General features: G+C 35.3%; 5 protein-coding genes across 17 annotated transcripts; all 5 read right to left on the minus strand.

Annotated features, from left to right (window-relative positions):
* Positions 1 to 1,116: 1,116 nt before the first annotated feature.
* Positions 1,117 to 4,201, minus strand: LOC104763975 (non-specific phospholipase C3). The gene is made up of 5 exons (XM_010487390.2): positions 3,651 to 4,201; positions 3,088 to 3,479; positions 2,007 to 2,416; positions 1,630 to 1,800; positions 1,117 to 1,537 (listed from the first exon to the last, which is right to left on the minus strand). The coding sequence occupies exons 1-5, from the start codon at positions 3,900 to 3,902 to the stop codon at positions 1,191 to 1,193; spliced, it is 1,572 nt and encodes a 523-aa protein (XP_010485692.1). The 5' UTR covers positions 3,903 to 4,201; the 3' UTR covers positions 1,117 to 1,190.
* Positions 4,202 to 4,824: 623 nt separating this feature from the next.
* LOC104763976 (non-specific phospholipase C4-like) lies at positions 4,825 to 8,541 on the minus strand. The gene is made up of 5 exons (XM_010487391.3): positions 8,081 to 8,541; positions 7,792 to 7,989; positions 5,721 to 6,130; positions 5,467 to 5,637; positions 4,825 to 5,376 (listed from the first exon to the last, which is right to left on the minus strand). The coding sequence occupies exons 1-5, from the start codon at positions 8,521 to 8,523 to the stop codon at positions 4,976 to 4,978; spliced, it is 1,623 nt and encodes a 540-aa protein (XP_010485693.2). The 5' UTR covers positions 8,524 to 8,541; the 3' UTR covers positions 4,825 to 4,975.
* A 1,082-nt stretch (positions 8,542 to 9,623) lies between these two features.
* On the minus strand, positions 9,624 to 11,776 carry LOC104763977 (non-specific phospholipase C5). Its single transcript, XM_010487392.2, has 5 exons — positions 11,272 to 11,776; positions 10,942 to 11,139; positions 10,443 to 10,852; positions 10,202 to 10,372; positions 9,624 to 10,113 (listed from the first exon to the last, which is right to left on the minus strand). Exons 1-5 carry the CDS (start codon positions 11,718 to 11,720, stop codon positions 9,797 to 9,799), a joined length of 1,545 nt encoding a protein of 514 aa, XP_010485694.1. The 5' UTR covers positions 11,721 to 11,776; the 3' UTR covers positions 9,624 to 9,796.
* Positions 11,777 to 13,936: 2,160 nt separating this feature from the next.
* On the minus strand, positions 13,937 to 15,640 carry LOC104763979 (RING-H2 finger protein ATL51-like). The gene has a single exon (XM_010487393.3). It carries the CDS (start codon positions 15,084 to 15,086, stop codon positions 14,043 to 14,045), a length of 1,044 nt encoding a protein of 347 aa, XP_010485695.1. The 5' UTR covers positions 15,087 to 15,640; the 3' UTR covers positions 13,937 to 14,042.
* Positions 15,641 to 16,823: 1,183 nt separating this feature from the next.
* Positions 16,824 to 20,685, minus strand: LOC104763980 (uncharacterized). Of its 13 annotated transcripts, none has more exons than XR_015590933.1 (19): positions 20,509 to 20,685; positions 20,303 to 20,402; positions 20,116 to 20,193; positions 19,970 to 20,029; positions 19,773 to 19,877; positions 19,565 to 19,675; positions 19,441 to 19,482; positions 19,161 to 19,274; positions 18,878 to 19,035; positions 18,644 to 18,777; positions 18,455 to 18,561; positions 18,296 to 18,338; positions 18,130 to 18,246; positions 17,999 to 18,047; positions 17,830 to 17,900; positions 17,614 to 17,733; positions 17,428 to 17,513; positions 17,271 to 17,316; positions 16,824 to 17,139 (listed from the first exon to the last, which is right to left on the minus strand). XR_015590933.1 is itself a non-coding variant. In XM_010487394.3 (19 exons), the coding sequence occupies exons 1-19, from the start codon at positions 20,544 to 20,546 to the stop codon at positions 17,107 to 17,109; spliced, it is 1,587 nt and encodes a 528-aa protein (XP_010485696.2). In that variant the 5' UTR covers positions 20,547 to 20,685; the 3' UTR covers positions 16,824 to 17,106. The 13 variants fall into 13 exon arrangements, 12 of the variants coding, with proteins under 12 accessions (XP_010485696.2, XP_010485699.2, XP_087357808.1 ...); XM_010487394.3 differs by having other exon boundaries at positions 18,130 to 18,221; XM_010487397.3 differs by having other exon boundaries at positions 18,130 to 18,221; positions 18,644 to 18,750; positions 20,509 to 20,669.
* Between the last annotated feature and the right edge of the window lie 46 nt (positions 20,686 to 20,731).

Raw genomic sequence — 20,731 nt, forward strand, 5'->3', positions numbered from 1 at the left:
TTAAAATGTTAAATTTTAATACATTTGAAAACAAACCGAGCCTAGGGCATCTGGTCCTTGGAATTTTCTTTGGTCGGTCAGTTGGTGTTATAGGTTCAATATGTTTTCACGTAACAAAAAAATGTAACACTTAAACTAATCTTTTTTTTAAAAAATATATTTTCTTTTTCAAAAATATGATTGATTCATAAAAAAATAACTAAAAAACCTTCCTTTTTTTTAAAAAAAGTTTAAAATTAAATTTTATTACGTTTGAAAACAAACAGAACCTAGGCATCAGAATTTTCTTCTCAAGACCTTACAATTCCAATGTAATATACGTTGGTTGAATAAAAAAAATAATTATGTTTACATAATTTTTAAACCATATAAACCGAACCGAAATCATTAGTAATTTTCTTGTTTATATACCGATGGCTGATCCAAACAAGACAAGAGCTACGTAGCTACGTCTGAACGTATCATAGCTTTGTTCTGTTATTCATTCCTCTGTTTAGTTGAATCCTCTGTTGTTTCGTTCCTCTTCTCGTTCAATTACTCTGTTTGGACTTTTTTTTTTTTTTAAAGAGATACCATTATAATTATAACATGAGAGAGCGCTGTTTTTCAAAGGAGAATACATTGTGGGAAAATAAAAGAAATTGTGTACGTTTAAATCGGCTGGAAGTTTGAAAACCAAAGATGGAGATAAGTGTCTTGTGGTGATCGCGCTGGAGTAGACTTGTCTTCATTGTCAAGTCCTAGGAGACGTCTTCTTAGGATTAGTTGAATTTGTTTGCGGATGGAGTTCTCTGTTCGGAAGTTTGTTGAGTGGAGCCTGGCATTCCTTTTCGCCCGGATAGTGTAAAGGAGAGCCTGAAAGAGAATCTTACAAATGATATTAAGTTTCCTGGTCGAAGTTGGTGACTTGATCCAATCGAGGAATCCAACAAATGTATTCGATTGCGGGGGGGTCAAATGAGCAAAGAAGTCCAGCCATAGTACTCTGTTTCGACTTTACTGTACCATAAACAAAATTATTGTAGGATCCCTAGTCCTGAAAATTCCTAATGGACCTGATTAGGACATACTGGTTTAAAAAAACATTAAAAAGTAAAATGTGGAAACAAACTAAAATATCAAAGTACAAACTCTCTTCATGAAAAATATACCAAGTCTTAAATGATCAAATATCACGTTTTAACTCAAGTTCAATTATCACAAATCAAACAAGAGAACAACTTCTGAATGAAAGATTTTGGATTCGAGTGACGAGTAGATCCTTTAGAAAGATCAAGGATCTCATGTTCATCACGACCTCCCTCTTTAGCTTTTTTGGACTCACCATAGAATCTAGTGAAAGCTTCTTCTACGTACTTTGCTGCATCCAAAACCTTCATGTTCTCCGTGAGCTTCAACGGGTAAATGTCTTTTATATGATCTCCTTTTAGTACAGCCGCTGCTTGAATCAACTCAATTTGAAAATCAGTGAGATCTTCGTCTTCTTCTTGTGTTCCAATGTCTATGTCTCTTAGCCGTGGAAGTTCTGGTAACGTAACTGAAAGAATCGGAAGATGAAAAGATTATAATAGCAAACCTAATTTGCATCTACTATGGAAACATAACCGACTTGATAACCAATAGTTATACCGGGGCAGTCTGTCCTTGGGCTGGTCCGGTTGATGACAGCATCGAGTGTTCCTGCCCATTCGTCACGCTTTGTAAGAAAGCTCTTGAGGTTGAATATTTTTTTCAGTGTTGCCGGGATTGATGAGTGCTCAAACTGCGACGTTGGCTCTGGTCCGTTTGGCTCATGCAACACTACAAAATCATGTTTCGAACAATAAGTTTTATATAACAGTTGAGCAAATTATATATAAACCTTTATTTACATATAACAACAATTTTAATCAGCCCTTACTCTACTAGATTACGCACCCCTAACCCTAAGACCAATGTACACTAATCAACCCCGTTTTGAACCTAATATACAAAGGGATTGGTTCCATTTGAGAGAATATACATACCGGTTCCGGGTTCAATCCAAGGTGAAATCAGCAATGCAGGAACCCTAACACCAAGTCGATCAAACTTAAAATTGTAAGGCTCGGGTCCAACAAGACCATCAGGGTTTGGGACACCAATGACTGGCGTAGGGACATGGTCATAATAACCTCCATGTTCATCATAAACAACAACAAAGAGAATCTCGTTCCACTGAGGACTAGCTCTTAAGGCTTCGTAGATCTCCTTGACTAGGTTTTGGCCATCAGCGACGTCGTTTTTGGGGTGATCATCATTGGCTGGAGCCGACATAATCTTGAAGTATCTCGGTTCGATGACCACATAGTTTGGAAGCTTCCCTGCTTTGCAATGTCTCTTGAAACTCAAGTGATATTCATGGAAATTGTCCACGTACTTCAATTTCCTTATGTTCCTAATTCAATTCATACTTTAAATATTATTAATTTGATTAATTGGATTATTACATTTACAGGAACCATAGTGGCATAACTTATAATTTTAATGAGTATCAAAAAGTATTAATTGGACAACTTGTTCAGTCTACAGCTGGACACATGCAACCCCCATTAATGATTTTTCTTTCCAAAAATTGAATCTCATCTGATTTTTTGTTTTTGTTTTAAAATTAAGATTAGCAATCTAATTGAAATATCAAGATTAAGTACATTAATCCTGTTCTGAAACAAATTACTCCTAGACAGAAAATGACAATTTTTATTTGATTTCCTTACTATTTTTCGGAATTTAATAATATATAGTACTAAGCAACTCCACTTTCTATAAACTACATATTCAAACATTCCAAGCAAAGCATGTGTCGTTTTCCTTATACATAATCATTACGGAAACATTTTTCAAAAAAAAAAAAAAAATCAATCACCGATAATTCTTTAAGTTAATTTTCTTTATATGTCAATGAAGTAGATATATTGCAATCCAGGTGTCATTACTATTTCAGTCCGTCATTATCCTAACGTTATTTCTTTAATAATATATACTAATATTATTTGATTAATTTTACGTTTTTTATTTGTCTTATTAAATTTTTAAATATAAATAAAAAGAGAAAAACTAAGATAGTACCTGTAAAAGAGGCAATTAGGAAAAGATTGGTAATAAATCCCAAACGTGAAACCACTCTCTTCAAGCGACTCGAACACTGTCCTCTGAGGAAACCCACGTACAAGTGTGTTAGTGTCATTACTAAACGCACCGTTTGAAGTCGCCGAATGTACGTAGAGTCGGTTAGGCTGCGTCGACGACGGCAACGACGAGAACCACCGGTCACACACGGCGAATTCTTGAACTAGTTCTTTGAATACCGGAAGTCTCTCCGGCGGAAAACCTTGCATCACTACTTTCTCCGACATGCCTTTTGTGATCGCCTCTGCGTTTTGTACGAACCCGTTCATTTTCGGATCCGGGTACGGACTCTCGTGGCTGAACGGTTTCCCGAACACTTGTTCGTATATCGCCTAAAATTTTAAAGATACGTTAAACTTAACAAACCATTTCAATCGCCCGGTTCAGGTGTATCGAACCGAGAAATCCAAATAACCATACGGATTTTATATGTTCATCAGACCGGTTAAGGACTGTCTATTTCTAAGTTCGGTACGGTTATAACAATTAAACCGGAGGTCTACCTGAAAAGAGTGACCGGGATCAGGATCAATGTTCTGAGATTCTTTGCCGAAGAAGACTTGAGCAGAGTTAGGGTCGGACGTGGAGAATGGGTTGGATCTTGGTTCGGATTCGGATACTCCATCGATATCTGGGTTAAGCTCCTTGAACCAACCTAACATGTGGTCGAACGACCTGTTCTCCTGGACCAAAACGACAACGGTTTTGATCGGAGAAGATGATGAGCCACCACCAGAGCTCGTCTCCGCCACCATATTTCGTTACGGCCAAAAAACAAAAAAAAACAAAATCTGACTTCTTTAGTTGTGTTCTCTGTTTCTTGCTCTCTCTCTCTCTCTCTCTCTCTCTCTCTCTCTCTCTCTCTCTCTCTCTCTCTCTCTCTCTCTTAATTTAGCTGTATCCCGTGTAAATAATGGTCGCCATAATTCTTTATGATTACTAAATTATATAAATAAAATGGTAGTATAGTTTTACATTTAATTATTAAATTTCTTTGAAAACTCATAAACGGTAAAGTTTTGGATTTGTTTCCTCTCACGTTCGATGAGGTGGCAAAAGAACTCATCTTTTATTTTTAGTGCATATAGGAAAAAACGTTTTTGAAAATGACAGTTTATATAATGCATGTGATTCTTATAACTCTATTTACCATTGTTAAATGAAAATTTTATTAATGTTATGGGCGATACGTATTGCATTATATATTAGTCTCTATCTTTCAAAATGACAATGGAGTAGATGGAATTAGGTGTTGACCAAATTATTATTGCTAAAACTATATAGTCTGTAGCACGTCTCCGTATGAGTCGTTTTATTAGATACAGAACAAATTTTGCAAACGACAATATTTTTTCTTGGGGCGGAAATTAACCATTCGTTGATAACTGTGTACTACTAATGTTTCGTTTAGATGGAATATTAGTTAAATAATTCATATTATGTGCTATTATGACATAATGTCACATATGCATACCATATGTTAGTTAATAAATCAAAAGTTAGTATCTTTTAATCATTCATTACAATTATAATTTGGACCCAGCGGCTACTATGGTTGCCTTTAGTGACTTTAGTCTTTAGTCTTTTGATATAATTTACTCACCAATCGAATAATTAAAGTAGATCACATATAATCTAAAGATTTACGAAAGAAGATGAAATATGCAAATAATTGTGTAAGTTCTTAACTTGTTATATACAACGAAAGAAAAATATACACGAGACATGAAAGCGCTCTTATATAAGTCTTAAACAAAGTCCAAACACACACAATTTACTACAAGTAATTCTAATTCACTTTTTTTTTTTAAAAAATTTTTACCCTTTTTCAATCATGGCGAACAAAGCAAGAGAATAACTTACTGAAAAACGACCTTTGAGTTTTCGGTTTAGGAGCAGCATTTGGTGCTTCTGAATGTGATGATTGTGTTGGTGTCACAACATGATGATGATCATCATCATCATCAACACAATAAATGATGTCGTTCTCATCACATCCTCTTTCTCTTGCTTTCCTAGACTCTTCTATAAACGTATCAAACGCGTTCGTAACGTATTTGGAAGCGTCAGCAACGCAAGTTTCTTTGCATAGCTTGTGGATCAATTCTTCGTTTTTGTAGTCTCCTTTTAATCCCGCAGCCATTATTACAAGCTCTTCTTGAAATTCGCTTAATTGTGCATTTTCTCTTGCCACCGTCGCTCTTAGCTTAACCGGAGTTGATAATGTTTCTATCAAAAAATAAAAAATTAAAGCTTTATTTAATTCAAGACAACCATAAATAATGATTACATATGGTTATTAATTAAATAGTAATTTACCAGGGCAATCTTGTCTTGGTGAATCTCTAGAAATAACAGATTCAAAAGTGCCAGCCCATGAATCTCTCTTTGTTAAGAAATCTTTGAGATTGAAAATTTTCTTGACCGTTGCGGGAATTGATGAATGCTCATATTGTGACCTTGGGTACGGCCCATTTGGTCCATGAATAACTACACATTTTAAAACATTAGGAGTTGATTTAGAAAATAAGATAACTACATTAAATTAATCTACCACTAATATAATTATTTACCTGTCCCAGGCTCAATCCAAGGAGAGATGAAGAATGTCGGAACCCTAACTCCGAGCCGGTTAAACTCAAAATTATAAGGTGGTGGTCCTAAGATACCATCAGGATTAGGAACTCCGTCGATGGGAGTAGGTACATGGTCGTAAAATCCACCATGCTCGTCATACGTTATAATGAATAAAATCTCGTTCCATTGAGGACTCGATCTCAATGCCTCGTAGACCTCTTTCACAAGTTTTTGACCTTCGGAGACGTCGTGAGATGGATGATCGTCGTTGGCTGGAGTTGACAATAGATCAAACCAACGTTGTTCCACTACGACGTAGTTTGGTAGTTTTCCTTCTTTACAATATTTCTTAAATTGTATTCCGTATTGGTGGAAACGTGTCAAATACTTCAGCTTTCTCAAGTTCCTGAAAGAAACAAAATATTAATAGCTTACATTTTTTTTGGATAAGATTTTCTTTTCATTACTTACTTTGTTTATACGACTATGGACCCATTGAGATAATAGCTCATTCCAGTTCTATTATGAGTCAATTTCCTGAAAGCTGTGTATTGCTTCTTACACGTATTAAACTTGCTCCTAAATTTTTTCCAATTATGCTTCTCACCAAATGCATCATAGAACTTGGATGTAATCGTTTGTTTCCCAGCTTCATTCACTATGTGGTTTCTTATATTTCCTTTTAGATTCTCTTCAAGTCGAAGTTCAAGATAAAAACGGCTTTGTTCATCACTCCATATTAGATTCTAAACCACAAATCAATCACAAATTACAAACCCATCACAAGATACATAAGGCAAAGGCTAAACATAGATAAAGTATAAACACATAAAGCAATCACAAATCAGAAACAAATCACAAACCCATCACAAGATACATAAGGCAAAGGCTAAACATAGTAGAGTATAAACACATAAAGCAATCACAAATCACAAAGACCATACTAACTACAACTGAAGACACATAAATCGGATCACAAATCACAAACATAAGTTGCAGAGAAGTAGAAGAGGATACTTACATCACTGCCTGGTACAGATGTCATCGTTTACTCTTTGATTACACAATCTGCATTTGAAATAAGTAAAGTCACAAACCTCATTCATAGATAGCAAATCTCTTAAGAGCACAAGCTAAATCTCTTAAGAACACAAGCTAAATTCATTGTTTCATAAACACCCAAATGGAAAATATCATAGATAACACATCTCTTCAAAACCTCTAAGCTAAATCTCATGGTTTCATAAACACCCAAATGGAAAAAATCAGAGATACCAAAATTCATAAGAACAAGAGCTCTATCTCATGGTTTCATAAACACCCAAGTGGAAAAAATCAACAGTTTGCTTCTGTTGCAACACGAATTGAAAAAAAAAATCAAACCATCAACAACAAAAGACTTACGAGTTCTGTGAGCTGGAGAATCGGAACCAGAGCTGCGAGCTTCTTCTATGGTGGAGAATCGAAACGAAGCTGCAAGCAATGGATTCGAGCAATGGTGGAGCTTCTACAATGGAGTCGAGGTCTTGTGGTTGGAGAACGAAGCAGAGCTCCTACGATGGAGTCGAGCTTCGAGATTTAGGGTTTGTAAATATTAGAATTTAGGGGAATTAAAATTAGGGGTATTTTAGTCATTTATAATGTTTGGATGAGTTTACTGTAGCCAAACTCTCACAAAAATCTCATCCAGATTTTCAAATTTTTTTGGATGAGTTTTTAAAACGAATCCAGATATTGCATTCAGTTCATTTCTTAATTATGACTAAACAAACAATAACCTGTATCTGCATCTAGATACTGCATCTAACACACCAAACGAACAGCACCTTACTTTGTTTATACGACTATCTAATCTTAATGTTTTATAATTAGAAGTTTTTTTTCAATCTTCCCAACCAAGAAAACTTGTTTAAAACCTATAAATTAAAAACTGAAACGAGTCTTTTAGCTTGTTTAGTTTAAATGAAATCGTTTATTAGATGTCAAAGCAAAAGTAGAAAAAAAAAATGTATATAATACTAAATCTTTGGTTTTAATTAGTCGTAACTTGGTAGAGAATAAAAATACCTATAGAAGAGAGTAGAAGGAGGGAATTGGTGGTAAATGCCAAAGCTTAAACCAGCTTCGTCGAGCGATTCAAATATCGTCTTCTGTGGAAACCCTTCGATTAGCAACTTCTTGTCGTTGCTCGTTGCTCCATGTGATGTTGCCGAGTGTACGTATAATCGGTTTGGCTGCGTCGATGCTGGAACCGACGCAAACCACCTGCCAAACACAAAAAAACCACCAAATTTGATTTAAACCGGGGGAACTAAAGTTAAATTAATTCAAGATCAGATGAACTAAACCGCTTTACCTATCACATATGGCGAAATTTTGAACCAATTCCTTGTAAACCGGCAAAGCGTCTGGCTTGAACCCGTTCATAACCGCGGAGGACATCCCTTTCTTATTTCTCTCGGCATTTTGAGCAAAACCGGACATGGTAGCTGGACCCGGGTTTAGATCCGGTTTGCCTGAATCCCATGGCTTACCAAACACTTGTTCATAGATATCCTGAATGGAGTGACCTGGATCCTGGTCAACGTACTGAGACTGGTCTCCGAAGACGACACGGAGAGCGTTTGGGTCGGAGAACGAGACCGGGTTTGATTTGGGATCAGATTTCGTGTTGCCGTCGATTTCCCGGTTTAATTCTTTAAACCAGCCGAGGGTATGGTCAAACGAGCGATTCTCTTGAACCAAAACGACGACGGTTTTGATCGGATACGAACCTGAGCTTTCCGTCCTCTCGACCATTCTGTTTAACTTTCTTTTGCGAGTGTTAAAACGTTTTGAGTAGAAGTTTATAAATATATAGTGATCATTAGATATTTGAAGAACTAGTTTGTAGACGTAAACAACAAACCACGTACCCACGTCATGAGTTATATGTTATCCACTGAATTGGTATAACTAATCAACTATTCCAAATAAAGTTGGAGGGAAATAAAATTATTAGCAGTTTTGGTAAAATAGTAGTAATTGATACAACTACAAGTACCCATAAGCTGGAAATTTATCATTTCTGGCAAGGTTGATATTTCTTACGACAACATTTATTTTAACTATTTGTGCATGTTAAAATTGGTTTGTGTCAATAAATTCATTACTTTTTTCTCACTTTTTGATTCCATCTATTTAGTTCTAATTAATTCATGTTTTGAATTCATAGAATTTTATCGTAGTGTTGTGTTACTATATTAGTTATATAATTTGTGTGTGTAAGTGTCATTTTCATCGCAGCTAAATTACTATGACACTTCTGTTACTTGTAACTTTTAAACATAAATGAATGAGAAGAAAATTGTCAAGAAAAATAAGAACACACGGTACGGCAAAGAATATAAACGAGAATATGCGAATAAACGATAAATTAATCAAAGACAATACGTATTGTTTTGATTTAAATTAGTATTAATAGTGCATATTCCTCCACGAGATACCTTTTCATAAAATCAATATATAACTCGTGGTCTTAGGGACAGAAAAAAATGCAAAAAAAAAAAGAAAGAAAGATGAATTCGATCGTATGATCTTTGGATCTAGGTGGAATATAAATTATTGAGTGTACAATTGTATTTCTGCTTGTGATTGTGTATTCTTATTTGTGCTACGACAAATCTTTAAATTTCCTAACACGATTTTGGTCGTAAAATTAGATAGCTGTGTCCCATTTATTACCCGACCATCGAGTAGTGGAGTAACTTATACTCGATCAATTTTGTGGCGTACCACACAAGGAAAGGAGTATAAATGCTTGCCTAAGTTGTCTCTATATCGTTATCTTGGCAACTCCAACCATCATTATTATAACTTATAAGTCTTACCTCCGCAATTTAGTTCTTTCTACGTCAGCATTTACATTCAATAGATTTTTTTTTTTTTTTAAATTCTATATGAGGTCATTTGATAGACCTTAACTATTATTTACACTACACACACAACACTTTTATTTTCTAAATGAAAATACATAATACTCTATTAATCATGACAAAACGAAGCAAGAGAATCACTTATTATAAAAGAATAATCAGGTTTTAATCTGGCTTGGGAGTTTCACAACATGATGATTGGCATCATCATCCACGCAATAAACGATGTTGTTTTCATCACATCCTCTCTCTCTTGCCTTTCTTGATTCTTGTAAAAACTTCTCAAAGGCGTTCGTAACATATTTACAAGCATCTGCAATACAAGTTTGTTTGCATAGCTTGTGGATCAGTTCTTCGTTTTTGTAGTCTCCTTTTAGTCCCACAGCAACTATTACAAGCTCTTCTTGAAAGTCGCTTAGTTCTGCATTTTGTTTTGCTACCGTCCCTCTCATTTTGATCGGATTTGACAATGTCTCTATTTTAAAAATTGATGAAGTTTCATTCGAAATAATAATAAAATTTTAATAGAATTTAAATATTAGAATGAACAAAAAGTAATTTACCAGGGCAATCTTGTCTTGGTGAATCTCTAGTAATAACAGATTCAAAAGTGCCAGCCCATGAATCTCTCTTTGTCAAGAAATCTTTGAGATTAAAAATCTTCTTGACCGTTGCGGGAATTGATGAATGCTCGTACTGTGACATTGGGAACGGTCCGTTTGGTCCATGGATAACTACACATTGTACTCAAATTGTTATTTACTTTTAAACATTAATGCCTATGACTAATAATTAATTATATACCAGTCCCCGGCTCAATCCAAGGAGATATGAAGAAAGTCGGAACCCTAACTCCGAGACGATTAAACTCAAAGTTATACGGTGGTGATCCCAAGAAACCATCCGGATTAGGAACTCCGTCAACCGGAGTAGGGACATGGTCGTAAAACCCACCATGTTCGTCATATGTTATAATGAACAAAATCTCGTTCCATTGAGGACTCGATCTCAAGGCCTCGTAAACCTCTTTAACGAGCTTTTGTCCTTGAGAGACGTCATGTGACGGATGGTCGTCGTTAGCTGGATTCGACAATAGATCATACCAACGTTGTTCAACCACAACGTAGTTTGGTAGCTTCCCTTCTTTACAATCTTTCTTGAATTTTAGTCCGTAGTCGTGGAAATGTGTCAAATACTTGAGTTTTCTCATATTCCTGAAACACACACGCACACACACACAATACTTATAAAAATAGATACGTAAAAAAATACTAAAATCTTTGGTTACGGTAGATAATAATACCTGTAAAATAGAGTAGTAGGGAAACACTGGTAATAAATGCCAAAGGTGAAACCAGCTTCATCGAGCGACTCGAATATTGTCTTTTGTGGAAACCCTTCAATTAGTAATTTCCTGTCATTGCATGTTGTTCCGTGTGATGTTGCCGAATGGACAAACAATCGGTTTGGCTGGGTCGCACCTGGAACTGACGCGAACCACCTATCCAACACAAGACGAGCATCAAATTTTGCTATAAACCGGGATTTTGGCCAGACAACCAAATTAGAGGTTCTAATTAGTTGGATTAAACTAGTTTACTGTAAACCGATTTAGACAGATGAACCGGCTTACTTATCACATATGGCGTAATTTTGAACCAAATCCTTGTAAACCGGCAAAGCGTCCGGTTTAAATCCGTTCATAACCGCGGAGGACATCCCTTTCATCTTTCGCTCGGCGTTTTGGGCAAATCCGGACATTGTAGCTGGACCCGGGTTTGGATCAGGGTGAACCGAATCCCATGGCTTACCGAACACTTGTTCGTAGATATCACGAATGGAGTGACCTGGATTCGGGTCAACGTACTGAGACTGGTCGTCGAAGACGACAATGTGAGAGGAGTTTAGGTCTGAGGACAAAACCGGGTTAAATTTCTGGTCTGATTTGATGACTCCGCCGATTTCTCGGTTTAGCTCTTTGAACCAGCCGAGTGTGTGGTCGAAAGAACGATTCTCTTGGACCAAAACGACGACGGTTTTGATAGGATATGACGATCTTGAGCCTTCTTTCGTCTCGGCCATGACCTGTTTCGAAGGTTTGAGACGATCGTGGGTTTATGATGAATACACAACACATTGTATACGCTAGATTTGATAAATGTGTTTATAGTGTTTGAAAATTGAAGAGATAGAGTTTTACAAGTAAACAGCAAATCAGAAAATACGCCTCATGCATGCTTAATGTCCTTTAAATTGGTATCACGTCAAGTTAACTAAGTAAGCACCCCGAATAAAATTGTTAAGTAAACCAAAATACGCATCATGCTTATTGGTTATTGTTTTGTAGTCGTTTTGTTTACTTATTCTGTCGTCTCACATTATGCAAATATATATAGTCACCAAATCCCTAAAAAATAGCAAAATCATAGGATATGTCATTTAAGTCTAAAGAATTAGTGCAAGCATGATGTCATTATGGTGATATACTGATATATATATATAGCTAGCTAGGCTTACCAATATTAACTTGATAAACGTACGTATGATCAGTGACTAATTGTTAAAATTTATTAACTTGGATATATTTTTCTTATTCTAAGGGCATCATTATTGGAGTAACTGCCCAACATTTCTCTAAAAGATAAAAAAAAATATTTTTTTCACAAATTATTATTATTATTATTTTTTTTAATTGTTGTTTCAATGAACAAATAACACCTGTCTTATTTGTCATGAGAACCCGTTTCTCAGATTACTATGGGAAGAAAAGTTTCTCCTTTTTTTCCTTTTCTCTCGTTCATTTTTATTTTATTTTAATGAGAGTATTGGTAAGAGAATTTACCAGTGTAGATGGTCTAAATGTCGAACTATGTGTAAACATTACATTGAAATAAAAATTTCCTTAGTTTGACATTTAAATAGCGTTTACAGTATGCATGTGTTAACCAATAAATCAAGAATATACGTGCATAGATGAGAAACCATGACGGTGTTTATGAAGGGAGATCAATTTCAAGCTTTACCCCAATGTACGATGTCCAAAAACACGGGTATTGATGAGTCTGATCTTAGTCAATTCACTTAAGAAAATTTCAAAAAACGCATGATTTACCACGACAATAAAAAAATAATTTTTGTAACGGTGAATAAATATACTCGTGTCAGCGTGTCGCGTGTATATGTTGTGTATGAGATTAATTATTCTGACCAAATTATCGTAAGAATGTATTTTAACCGCTGCATAGTACATGATGATTCAAAAAACTAAAAAAAAAACGAGTGTCTTTTATTGATCTAAACAATTAAACACCAAAAAGATTACATCATGACATGATTGATCACATCTTATTCTCTCTAACAAATAACCAGTATATATGACTAAAGTTAAAAGTGACTATTGGAAAAGGTTTTATTCATATCAGTAAAAAGACATGCTAGTTTGATCGTCATACGAAGGTAGAGTTTCCCGGGAAACATAGAGGGCCAGCAGTTATTAGAAAGCCCATCAAGCGTTTTGCAACAACTTCATGTCACGAAATTTCCCTTTGAATATATCTCCAACTGTTTCGAAACAACCTTGCACACTCTTGATCGCATCGACACATTCTTTTGCATGGAACGCTTGTGGATCTTCTTCTTTTGTACCATCGCCTTGTCTTCTTCGTTGCTTGAAGGTGATATAAGATCAGCCGATGAAGACATGATCATCAAGGCAAAGAACATAATAGCTAAAAGAATTGCGTTTTTCTGAGCCACTGCGGAGAAAAAAAGAAAAAAAATAAGTTTTATGAGTGTTTAGTATGATTTTTTTTACTTTTGAACTTCTGTTTAAGGTGATATCAAAGAGGATTAATTATATATAGTAGTAGAGTGAGGTATAAACGAATCCTTGATTTCAGGAGTAATTGGAAAATTACGAAATTATATTTATTCTGTCTATAATTACAAGATTTGTGTTACATCTCAATGATCTCACAATCTCAATAATCAAAAACTCGTTTTAGGCATAGATTAATCTCTACTTTACTTATTTCATTCTCTCGCATCATGAAATTTAGGATCTCGTGAATAATCAATTAGACACTCTGCATCTAATGTCATCAAATCAAATCCCTTGTAGCAAAATCGTATTGCATAATTCAAGCTTAATAATTGTAATTAGTATACAGTAATGATGTCGTAAAGTGCATCATGATGTCATTGTTAATCTAAACTTACCAAAACTGGTATTTTCTACTTTCTAGGTATGTATAGTGGTGGTAACATTAAAAAAACAAAAATAAATAATTAAGAATATATGGGCGGTAAATTCAAAACTCTTTTGATTTTACAATTCCCTTTTACAAATTATTAAAAAAAAAAAAAAAACTCAAATTCCCTAATTTTAATCTTTTTTTTTTAACTTTAATTTGGTAAACGGTAATTTTTGGCTCTATCGTAAACAGATCGTTTCATCGCCGCCATTGAACTCCTCACAAGAAAATTCGAAATCCCGTTCGTTTGATTCGTCGTCGACCCCGACGGCGGAGGCGTCTTCTCTCCTTCTTCCCCTTCTTCCACCCGCCGAGAAGTTCCCACACCCGCCGATTCCTCCTCGTCTTCAATCTCCCTCAATATATCAGCGATCGACACCACGGCGGCGCCTGAGTTCGATCTCCGACTCACATCCTCATCTCCTCCGTCTCTAGATTCCCGCATCTCCGGCGGTTTCGGCGTCGATCCGCCGTTACCACCACCAACCGTCTCATTCCGAGATCTGGAATTTTCCAGATCTAAGTTTACAACGACGACGGGATCATCATCCGTATTGTTCTCTACGTCGATCGGTTGATCTGTCACGACGACGATCTCAGCGCCGGAGATGAAAGCGCGGCAGAGAGGGCAATTAGAGTGAGATTTCAACCAAGTGTCGATACAAGGGACGTGGAAGGCGTGGTTGCATTTAGGTAAAAGTCTCAAGCTCTCGTTCTCTTGGAACTCGCTTAAACAAACAGAGCAATCTGAAGATTCGACGAATCCGTCAATCTTTTTGTATTTGTAAACCGTAATCGATTTAATCAGAGACTCGTCGAGTCCGTCGCCAATCGCTGGATTCGGATTCGTGGCTTCTTGCCACGTGGTGTAATCGGATGAGATTCTTCCGTGCTCTGTGTTGATAGCTGCGGCTGAGGAGGAGGAGGAGTTTTGGCGGCGGCGGTGGCAGTATTTGGAGATGAGAGTGTAGTAGCTGACGAGGATGAAGGCGCTAGCGAGGATGCCGATAAGAGCGATGAGGAGAGGTGAGAAATCAGAGGAGGAAGAGTCGTCTTCGTCGTCGAGGTAGAAAGAAGGAGGAGGAGGGAAGATGACGTAACACCATTGAGGGCAATAGACACTGCATACTCCTTGTGAACAGTCTCTGTATGAATCGTATGTACCCCATGGATTAGGGTTTCCTGTTGTACCCATTGTTCAGGAGAGATAGAGAGAGAGAGAGAGAGAGGAAGAAGAAGAAGATGAAGGAGGTGAAGTTTACTATACCTCTCTTCTCTATCTTTGGGGTCTGGCTTGTCTGGTAAGTGTCTCTTTTGTTTTTGTTAGAGTTAATTTAGTAATTAATAAGGAGATCATTTATTAAACTTATGTTCATGAAAGCTTTTTGTATGATGGTTATGATACTTAATTGAATGATATTGTTTAATTTGTGATTGTTCTTCTTTAACAATTTTTTTTTTTTTAGTATAACTAAAGGTGTAGAATTTGCTTTATTCGTCTCTTTAATTATGCTTCCATTTTCTTTTCTTTTTTTCTTTTTTGAGTTGTGAATTATTATGGTTAGTATTTTTGAGTAACAAGAAAGTAATAGTAATAGTGTTTTAAGTGTTGACAAAATTTTTTAAAAGAGTCTATATCAACTATCAAGGCATAAAAATGGTTTGGTGAAGTGTTGACAAAGGTGGGAATACTATAACATGGGGCCACGTGGATGACAAATTTACTCACGTATCTATAAAAAAAAAAAGAAAAAAGCAATTTGTGGTCAGTAATACAAACCAAATTCAATTTACATGTGTTATACTACTGACTACGCTTACGTACGTACACATATCTAGCAACACATATAATTTCATTTCATTTTAACTTGAACATTCGTTATACGTTTTTTCCATCTTCGTCCTATGATTTATATATCTTATATTATTTTTACAATTGAATATGAAAACTCTATTAAATAATATTTTCGTTTGTTGTTGTCATCCAACGGATGGATGATTGATAGAAACTCTCCAACCATTCTCGCTTTACAAAGTAACATAATATATACATAGTAGTATCTATAAATGAAAAAAGAGTTCATAGAACATAATAATTGTATGAAAATAATTATAAAAATGAAAATCATATTGTAACTAGTGTAAAGTTGTCATCCTGTCATTCTGTGAATTACTCTGATCAAAATCATTACTATTAAAGTTGATTGAATGATGATACATGATCATCCTCTATTCTCTTGTAAAGAGTAACTGTAAAACCCAATTAATATACTATTGATTCAAATGATTGATTACACATCTATTTGCACATGCATAAAGTTGTCCCCCTTTTTTTCTATGTTATGCCAACTAGCTAAAGTTTGGTGTATTACTGTAAATCTCATGTTTTAGAATTAACTCTACATATTTTCGTGATTCATGTGTCTAATCCTTTGCTTTTTCTTTATTTCCTTCTTTAGCTTTTACCAGCAATTACTGAAATACTTAAAAACATTTTCTTAACTGATAAAAATAGTTGTTTTTTCATTAGTTGTGCTTACTGGCATATTCAGAAATTATTTTTACCTCGATCATAGATGTCAAAGCCTATTATTTACCATATATTCTAACTATTACACTAAGATTTCTATACAAAAAATCTTAATTTCAATATTTATGGGGTCAATTGAACTCCCTTTCCCCTTAATAGGTCTGTCGTCAGTGGTTGTGCTCTCTCGTAGTATATGATAAACTCGTAACTTTTCTACCACAAATTCAAATTACACCAGAAGACGAAAAAAAAAACAAATGAAATTAGTAGTATACAGTACGAAACCCTTTTTATAACTATTTTTGCAACCCTTCGTAAATTTTTAAATTACCTCGTAATTGATCTCATTTGGTAGAAGAACCAATTTAAAAATAGAACGCAACATAAAAGGAGAAAGGAATATTAAATGGAAAGAATCGATCTATTATTTGAGGAAAAGGAAAAAAAAAAGAAAAACAGAGAAGATTCCGACGCTTTTTAGCTTCAGTACAAAGTGAATGTTACAGTCTATTACAATAAGATTTGTTGAGAAAAAACAAAGACCTAAACGACAAAAAAAAAATAATAATACAAAAACTATAGGGATAACTCAATTATAAAAACATATATATAAATCGCAGACCCAATTTATTAAACTTGATTTGAAGGACTCGAGGTTGGATCTGTTCTGTAGTCACTAACTTTATTAAACTCGTCCTTTTCTGCGTTCGTCCAGTGCCTGCCTCATCAAATAAGATAGTTATTTACAACTATATATTACACAAGTCAGAAGTTATCTATCATTAGTTATTCTTATATCTAAATACGTGTAATCTAAATAGGTTAGTTTCAGTAATTCTCAAAGCATACCTTGCTTTGAAGCATCCTCATCGTCAAGACTAGCGTATCACGCATGCTGGTAATAACGCAAAAGTTCATTATCTTACGTGTGAGTTTGTAAGATTAACAAAATGCATTGAAATCGAAATAAAATTTACTTTATTAGCAGATAAATGTTTATATGTACCGGATATTGAGTGTGCTTATAGGATGTGAAGATCCATCATAACTTATTAGAACAAACTGTGTTGACACTCCACACGGTACTTTTATCTGCATTTTGTTTTGATGAAAAACACACATAAGTCCTTGTGTAAGATTATGAACACGAATGTGAGAAAAGCTTAAAATCAGTGTCAAGATTTCTTTTTACCTGGAGTTCCTTTGAGTATTTCTCTGAGATCACTACAGCTTCTACGTTGTTCGTTTTTATCTGGTAGCTAGATCTCTTCAAAATAACCGTTGCAGGTTCCCAGCTCTCTGATGAATCCATCTTTCAAAACAACAAGCCACGAATAAAACGGTTGTTAAAATCCACATCTAACTTAAACCTGGGACAGTGGATTCAAGCTCTGGTCTTCAAACTTACCAGAAGCTTCACATTAAAGCTTGCTTGACCATGGGATATATACGTGTCGATTTCTGTTTGCATCTCTGTATCTGTACAAGCAAAAAAGACATTCTCAGCAAAGAAGATACAGTAATAGACCTCTTCGCTATCTACAAAAGGCAGGGTTAGATTCAGTTGGATACATTACCACATCTAATCTTGTTTTGATCATTAGCAAATAATCTCACTAATTCTCCCTGCATAATCAGAAGAACCTTTGTTTTTTAAGACAACTGAGTCATTCATGCTATAGATACCCGAGAAACCCCAGAATTTTACCTGACGACCTTGATCATCCATTGGAATACACTCAACAGCAATCAGTTTATCTACATCATCCGCGGTTACAATATACTCTGGATGGGTGGCTCCTGTATATGTTTAAACCATAGTCCACTTTTAAATAGCTGAAAAAAGTCAGCAAGACAAAGAAATCAAATCTTACCCTCAATGTATTGTCTTGTGCCATCTTCAAGATGCCGAACCCACTATTCATAAAAGAAAACATACAAAGCAGGACATTTATTATTTTATCATCTTTTTGATTAGTTTCAAGTTCTTTCTGAAAGGCGCCTTGTAACCAAAACATGTTCAAAAATTCTACCTGAAACATACAGAGAGTGGTTCCTCGAACTGGAAACCCGCAACCAAGAACTTTCTCTCCAGGTATTGCATCTCCAATAATCTGAAATCCATCGATTCCTGGTCCCTCTGTTTCCAAAAGAAAGGTCAGATTAAGATTTCTAACGTATAGCCACAAGGCTCTAAGAGAACGAAGCAATATTTTTCCAACCTTCATAAACATGAGAAGCAAACTCTTCATTCCCATTGTAAGCATCAAACATGGAAGAATTCTCAGCTTTTTCTTCTCTCTCTCGAATCATTTCCTTCCCCGCCACACTACTTAGAGGATATCCAAAATTTTCCCTACCAGTGAGTATAATGAAGCAGGCATTTTTTCACTTGGAAAGAACTTAATCGATTTAAAACTGAAAGGCTTAAAGAGGACTGAGAAATGATACCGTACCTTTTCGGCTGCTGGAAATTTCCTTGAGACCCACCACCAATCTGATTATTAAATCTCAAACTTTCAGTGTCAGGCGTAAGGTTATGATACGGGTTTCTTGTAACATTGTCCATTGGTGGCAAAAGTTGTTCATTGTTCCTGTAATCATTACCACGATCCTGCATCAAGGGTAGTATATGAACACAGAAAGTAAGATTTCTTCTGAGAAGATGTCACAAATTTTAAAAAAGGTCTTTTAAGAGCAAATGACAAATTAATTTAGCAAATTACTTGCTGAGACTACCGTGGATCCATAAGAAGCTTGAGTTTTTGAATTTCTGGGATCATGGTGGTCTTTACTATTAAACTCTGTTCCAGGTTGATTTTCCACAACAGATGATAATTCTCTAATCCTATCCTGTGATTTAACATTTCGTCACAGCATGTTCGAAAAGATAACATGAAGAGTACTCACATTTCTAGCAGAGGTCTAAGTAGGCTAAAGGACATATGCAGACAACAACATACTAAGGAAATGTGTGTAAATACACTGAAATTGAGAAACTTCAGGATAGAGAGCTTACATTGCACGCTTTAGTCTTCCATTGCAGCTGATCATGCAAGTGCTGCATACGAAGAAAATATGATAGATATGTTGAGATTGTTTTAGTGTATAAATCTGAAGAGAGATGTAGTGAAAGCAAATACCTTTATGCCGCTGGAAATAGCGGTAGCATTTGCAACACGAGGCCAAACACCATACTCAGCTAATAAACCAAGCAAGGACGTCATGAATATATACCTCTCGTCTTCTGTAACCTAAAGTTAGAAAGTGAGAGAAGTATAGACGGAAGGGTAAAAGACAATGATATTCAAAGATCTGAGGATACTACTTAATTTAAGCCAAACCAATCACCTTTAAATCATGTGCCAACTTCAAATTTTCTTCAAGATCACCTTTTCGACGAGCCAATTCATTCAACGCGGAGGTGACAGATTCATTTTGTTTCTCATCAATCGCCTAAAAAGAATAAGAAACTGTTGTTCAGACACAGAAACCAAAGATGAAATCAATCTTGATAGATTAGATTAACACAAAGAAAAAGCACAAACCACACGAAGATCAGCACATTTTCTCTCTAACCCATACTTCTCATTGAGCAGCTGCATATCCTGTAATCAAAAGATTCAACTTTCAATTTCTCCATATAATTAGTATCCATTAGAAAGATTCATATGAGCATGATGTAAATACACACCTTCAAACAAGCAGCAGCAATTTGTTCCTGGAGACTATGAATCTCCTCTTCTTGTGATCTCACTTTCGCATAAAGTGCCTGAAATTTTTCCAAAGCTTAGTTTCTTCTTTAGTATGATTACATTTTTTTATTATTATTTTGGATTCAAGAAATAGAAATGATAAAGATGATTTATAGTATGAGTTACCATTTCCTCAGGATCTTGAATTAACTTAGAATTATTATTATTATTATTCTTATCTTCTAGCTTCCTCGAAGCAGTTGTCTCTTTGCCAATCTCATCATGCCTAAAGAGAAACAGATCGAGAACAAACGTCACCACCACTAAAATATAAGAAGCAAACACTGCTTCAAAAATCAAACGCTTTAAAGGCAAAAGCAGTAATATAATACCTTTTGATTGATTCAGAACTTCTTGGATTGTCATCCATGGTTGTGCTGGTGTTTAAGCTCTACAAGACCCGAGCTCGAATTTAAGGTCATCGGATTTTTGTCTTTTTTTTTGTTTTGTTTTTATTTCATTCTATCTTGAAGAAAAAAAAAAAAAAAGCTCTACAAACAGTCAATTTCAACCTCCACGAAACAAAGGGAATATTTCTAAAAAGCCCCTCATACT

Source organism: Camelina sativa, chromosome 19 (genome assembly GCF_030686135.1).
Source record: "Camelina sativa cultivar CO46 ecotype springtype chromosome 19, ASM3068613v1".
Taxonomy (NCBI): Eukaryota; Viridiplantae; Streptophyta; class Magnoliopsida; order Brassicales; family Brassicaceae; genus Camelina; species Camelina sativa.

What these genes read in the sequence shown, in the direction of transcription:
- LOC104763975 (XM_010487390.2), bottom strand. Translation starts at nt 3,902, where the DNA reads ATGGTGGCGGAGACGAGCTCTGGTGGTGGCTCATCATCTTCTCCGATC. An exon ending in CCTAATTGCCTCTTTTACAG is followed by an intron (nt 2,417 to 3,087) that starts GTACTATCTTAG and finishes GAATTGAATTAG; the next exon opens with GAACATAAGGAAATTGAAGT. An exon ending in TTGGATTGAACCCGGAACCG is followed by an intron (nt 1,801 to 2,006) that starts GTATGTATATTC and finishes ATGATTTTGTAG; the next exon opens with TGTTGCATGAGCCAAACGGA.
- LOC104763976 (XM_010487391.3), bottom strand. Translation starts at nt 8,523, where the DNA reads ATGGTCGAGAGGACGGAAAGCTCAGGTTCGTATCCGATCAAAACCGTC. An exon ending in AATTTCGCCATATGTGATAG is followed by an intron (nt 7,990 to 8,080) that starts GTAAAGCGGTTT and finishes TGTGTTTGGCAG; the next exon opens with GTGGTTTGCGTCGGTTCCAG. An exon ending in TTGGATTGAGCCTGGGACAG is followed by an intron (nt 5,638 to 5,720) that starts GTAAATAATTAT and finishes TAAAATGTGTAG; the next exon opens with TTATTCATGGACCAAATGGG.
- LOC104763977 (XM_010487392.2), bottom strand. Translation starts at nt 11,720, where the DNA reads ATGGCCGAGACGAAAGAAGGCTCAAGATCGTCATATCCTATCAAAACC. An exon ending in CCTACTACTCTATTTTACAG is followed by an intron (nt 10,853 to 10,941) that starts GTATTATTATCT and finishes TGTGTGTTTCAG; the next exon opens with GAATATGAGAAAACTCAAGT. An exon ending in ACCAAGACAAGATTGCCCTG is followed by an intron (nt 10,114 to 10,201) that starts GTAAATTACTTT and finishes TTTTTAAAATAG; the next exon opens with AGACATTGTCAAATCCGATC.
- LOC104763979 (XM_010487393.3), bottom strand. Translation starts at nt 15,086, where the DNA reads ATGGGTACAACAGGAAACCCTAATCCATGGGGTACATACGATTCATAC.
- LOC104763980 (XM_010487394.3), bottom strand. Translation starts at nt 20,546, where the DNA reads ATGGATGACAATCCAAGAAGTTCTGAATCAATCAAAAG. An exon ending in GCTTTAATGTGAAGCTTCTG is followed by an intron (nt 17,734 to 17,829) that starts GTAAGTTTGAAG and finishes TTGTTTTGAAAG; the next exon opens with ATGGATTCATCAGAGAGCTG. An exon ending in TGAGGATGCTTCAAAGCAAG is followed by an intron (nt 17,140 to 17,270) that starts GTATGCTTTGAG and finishes TTGATGAGGCAG; the next exon opens with GCACTGGACGAACGCAGAAA.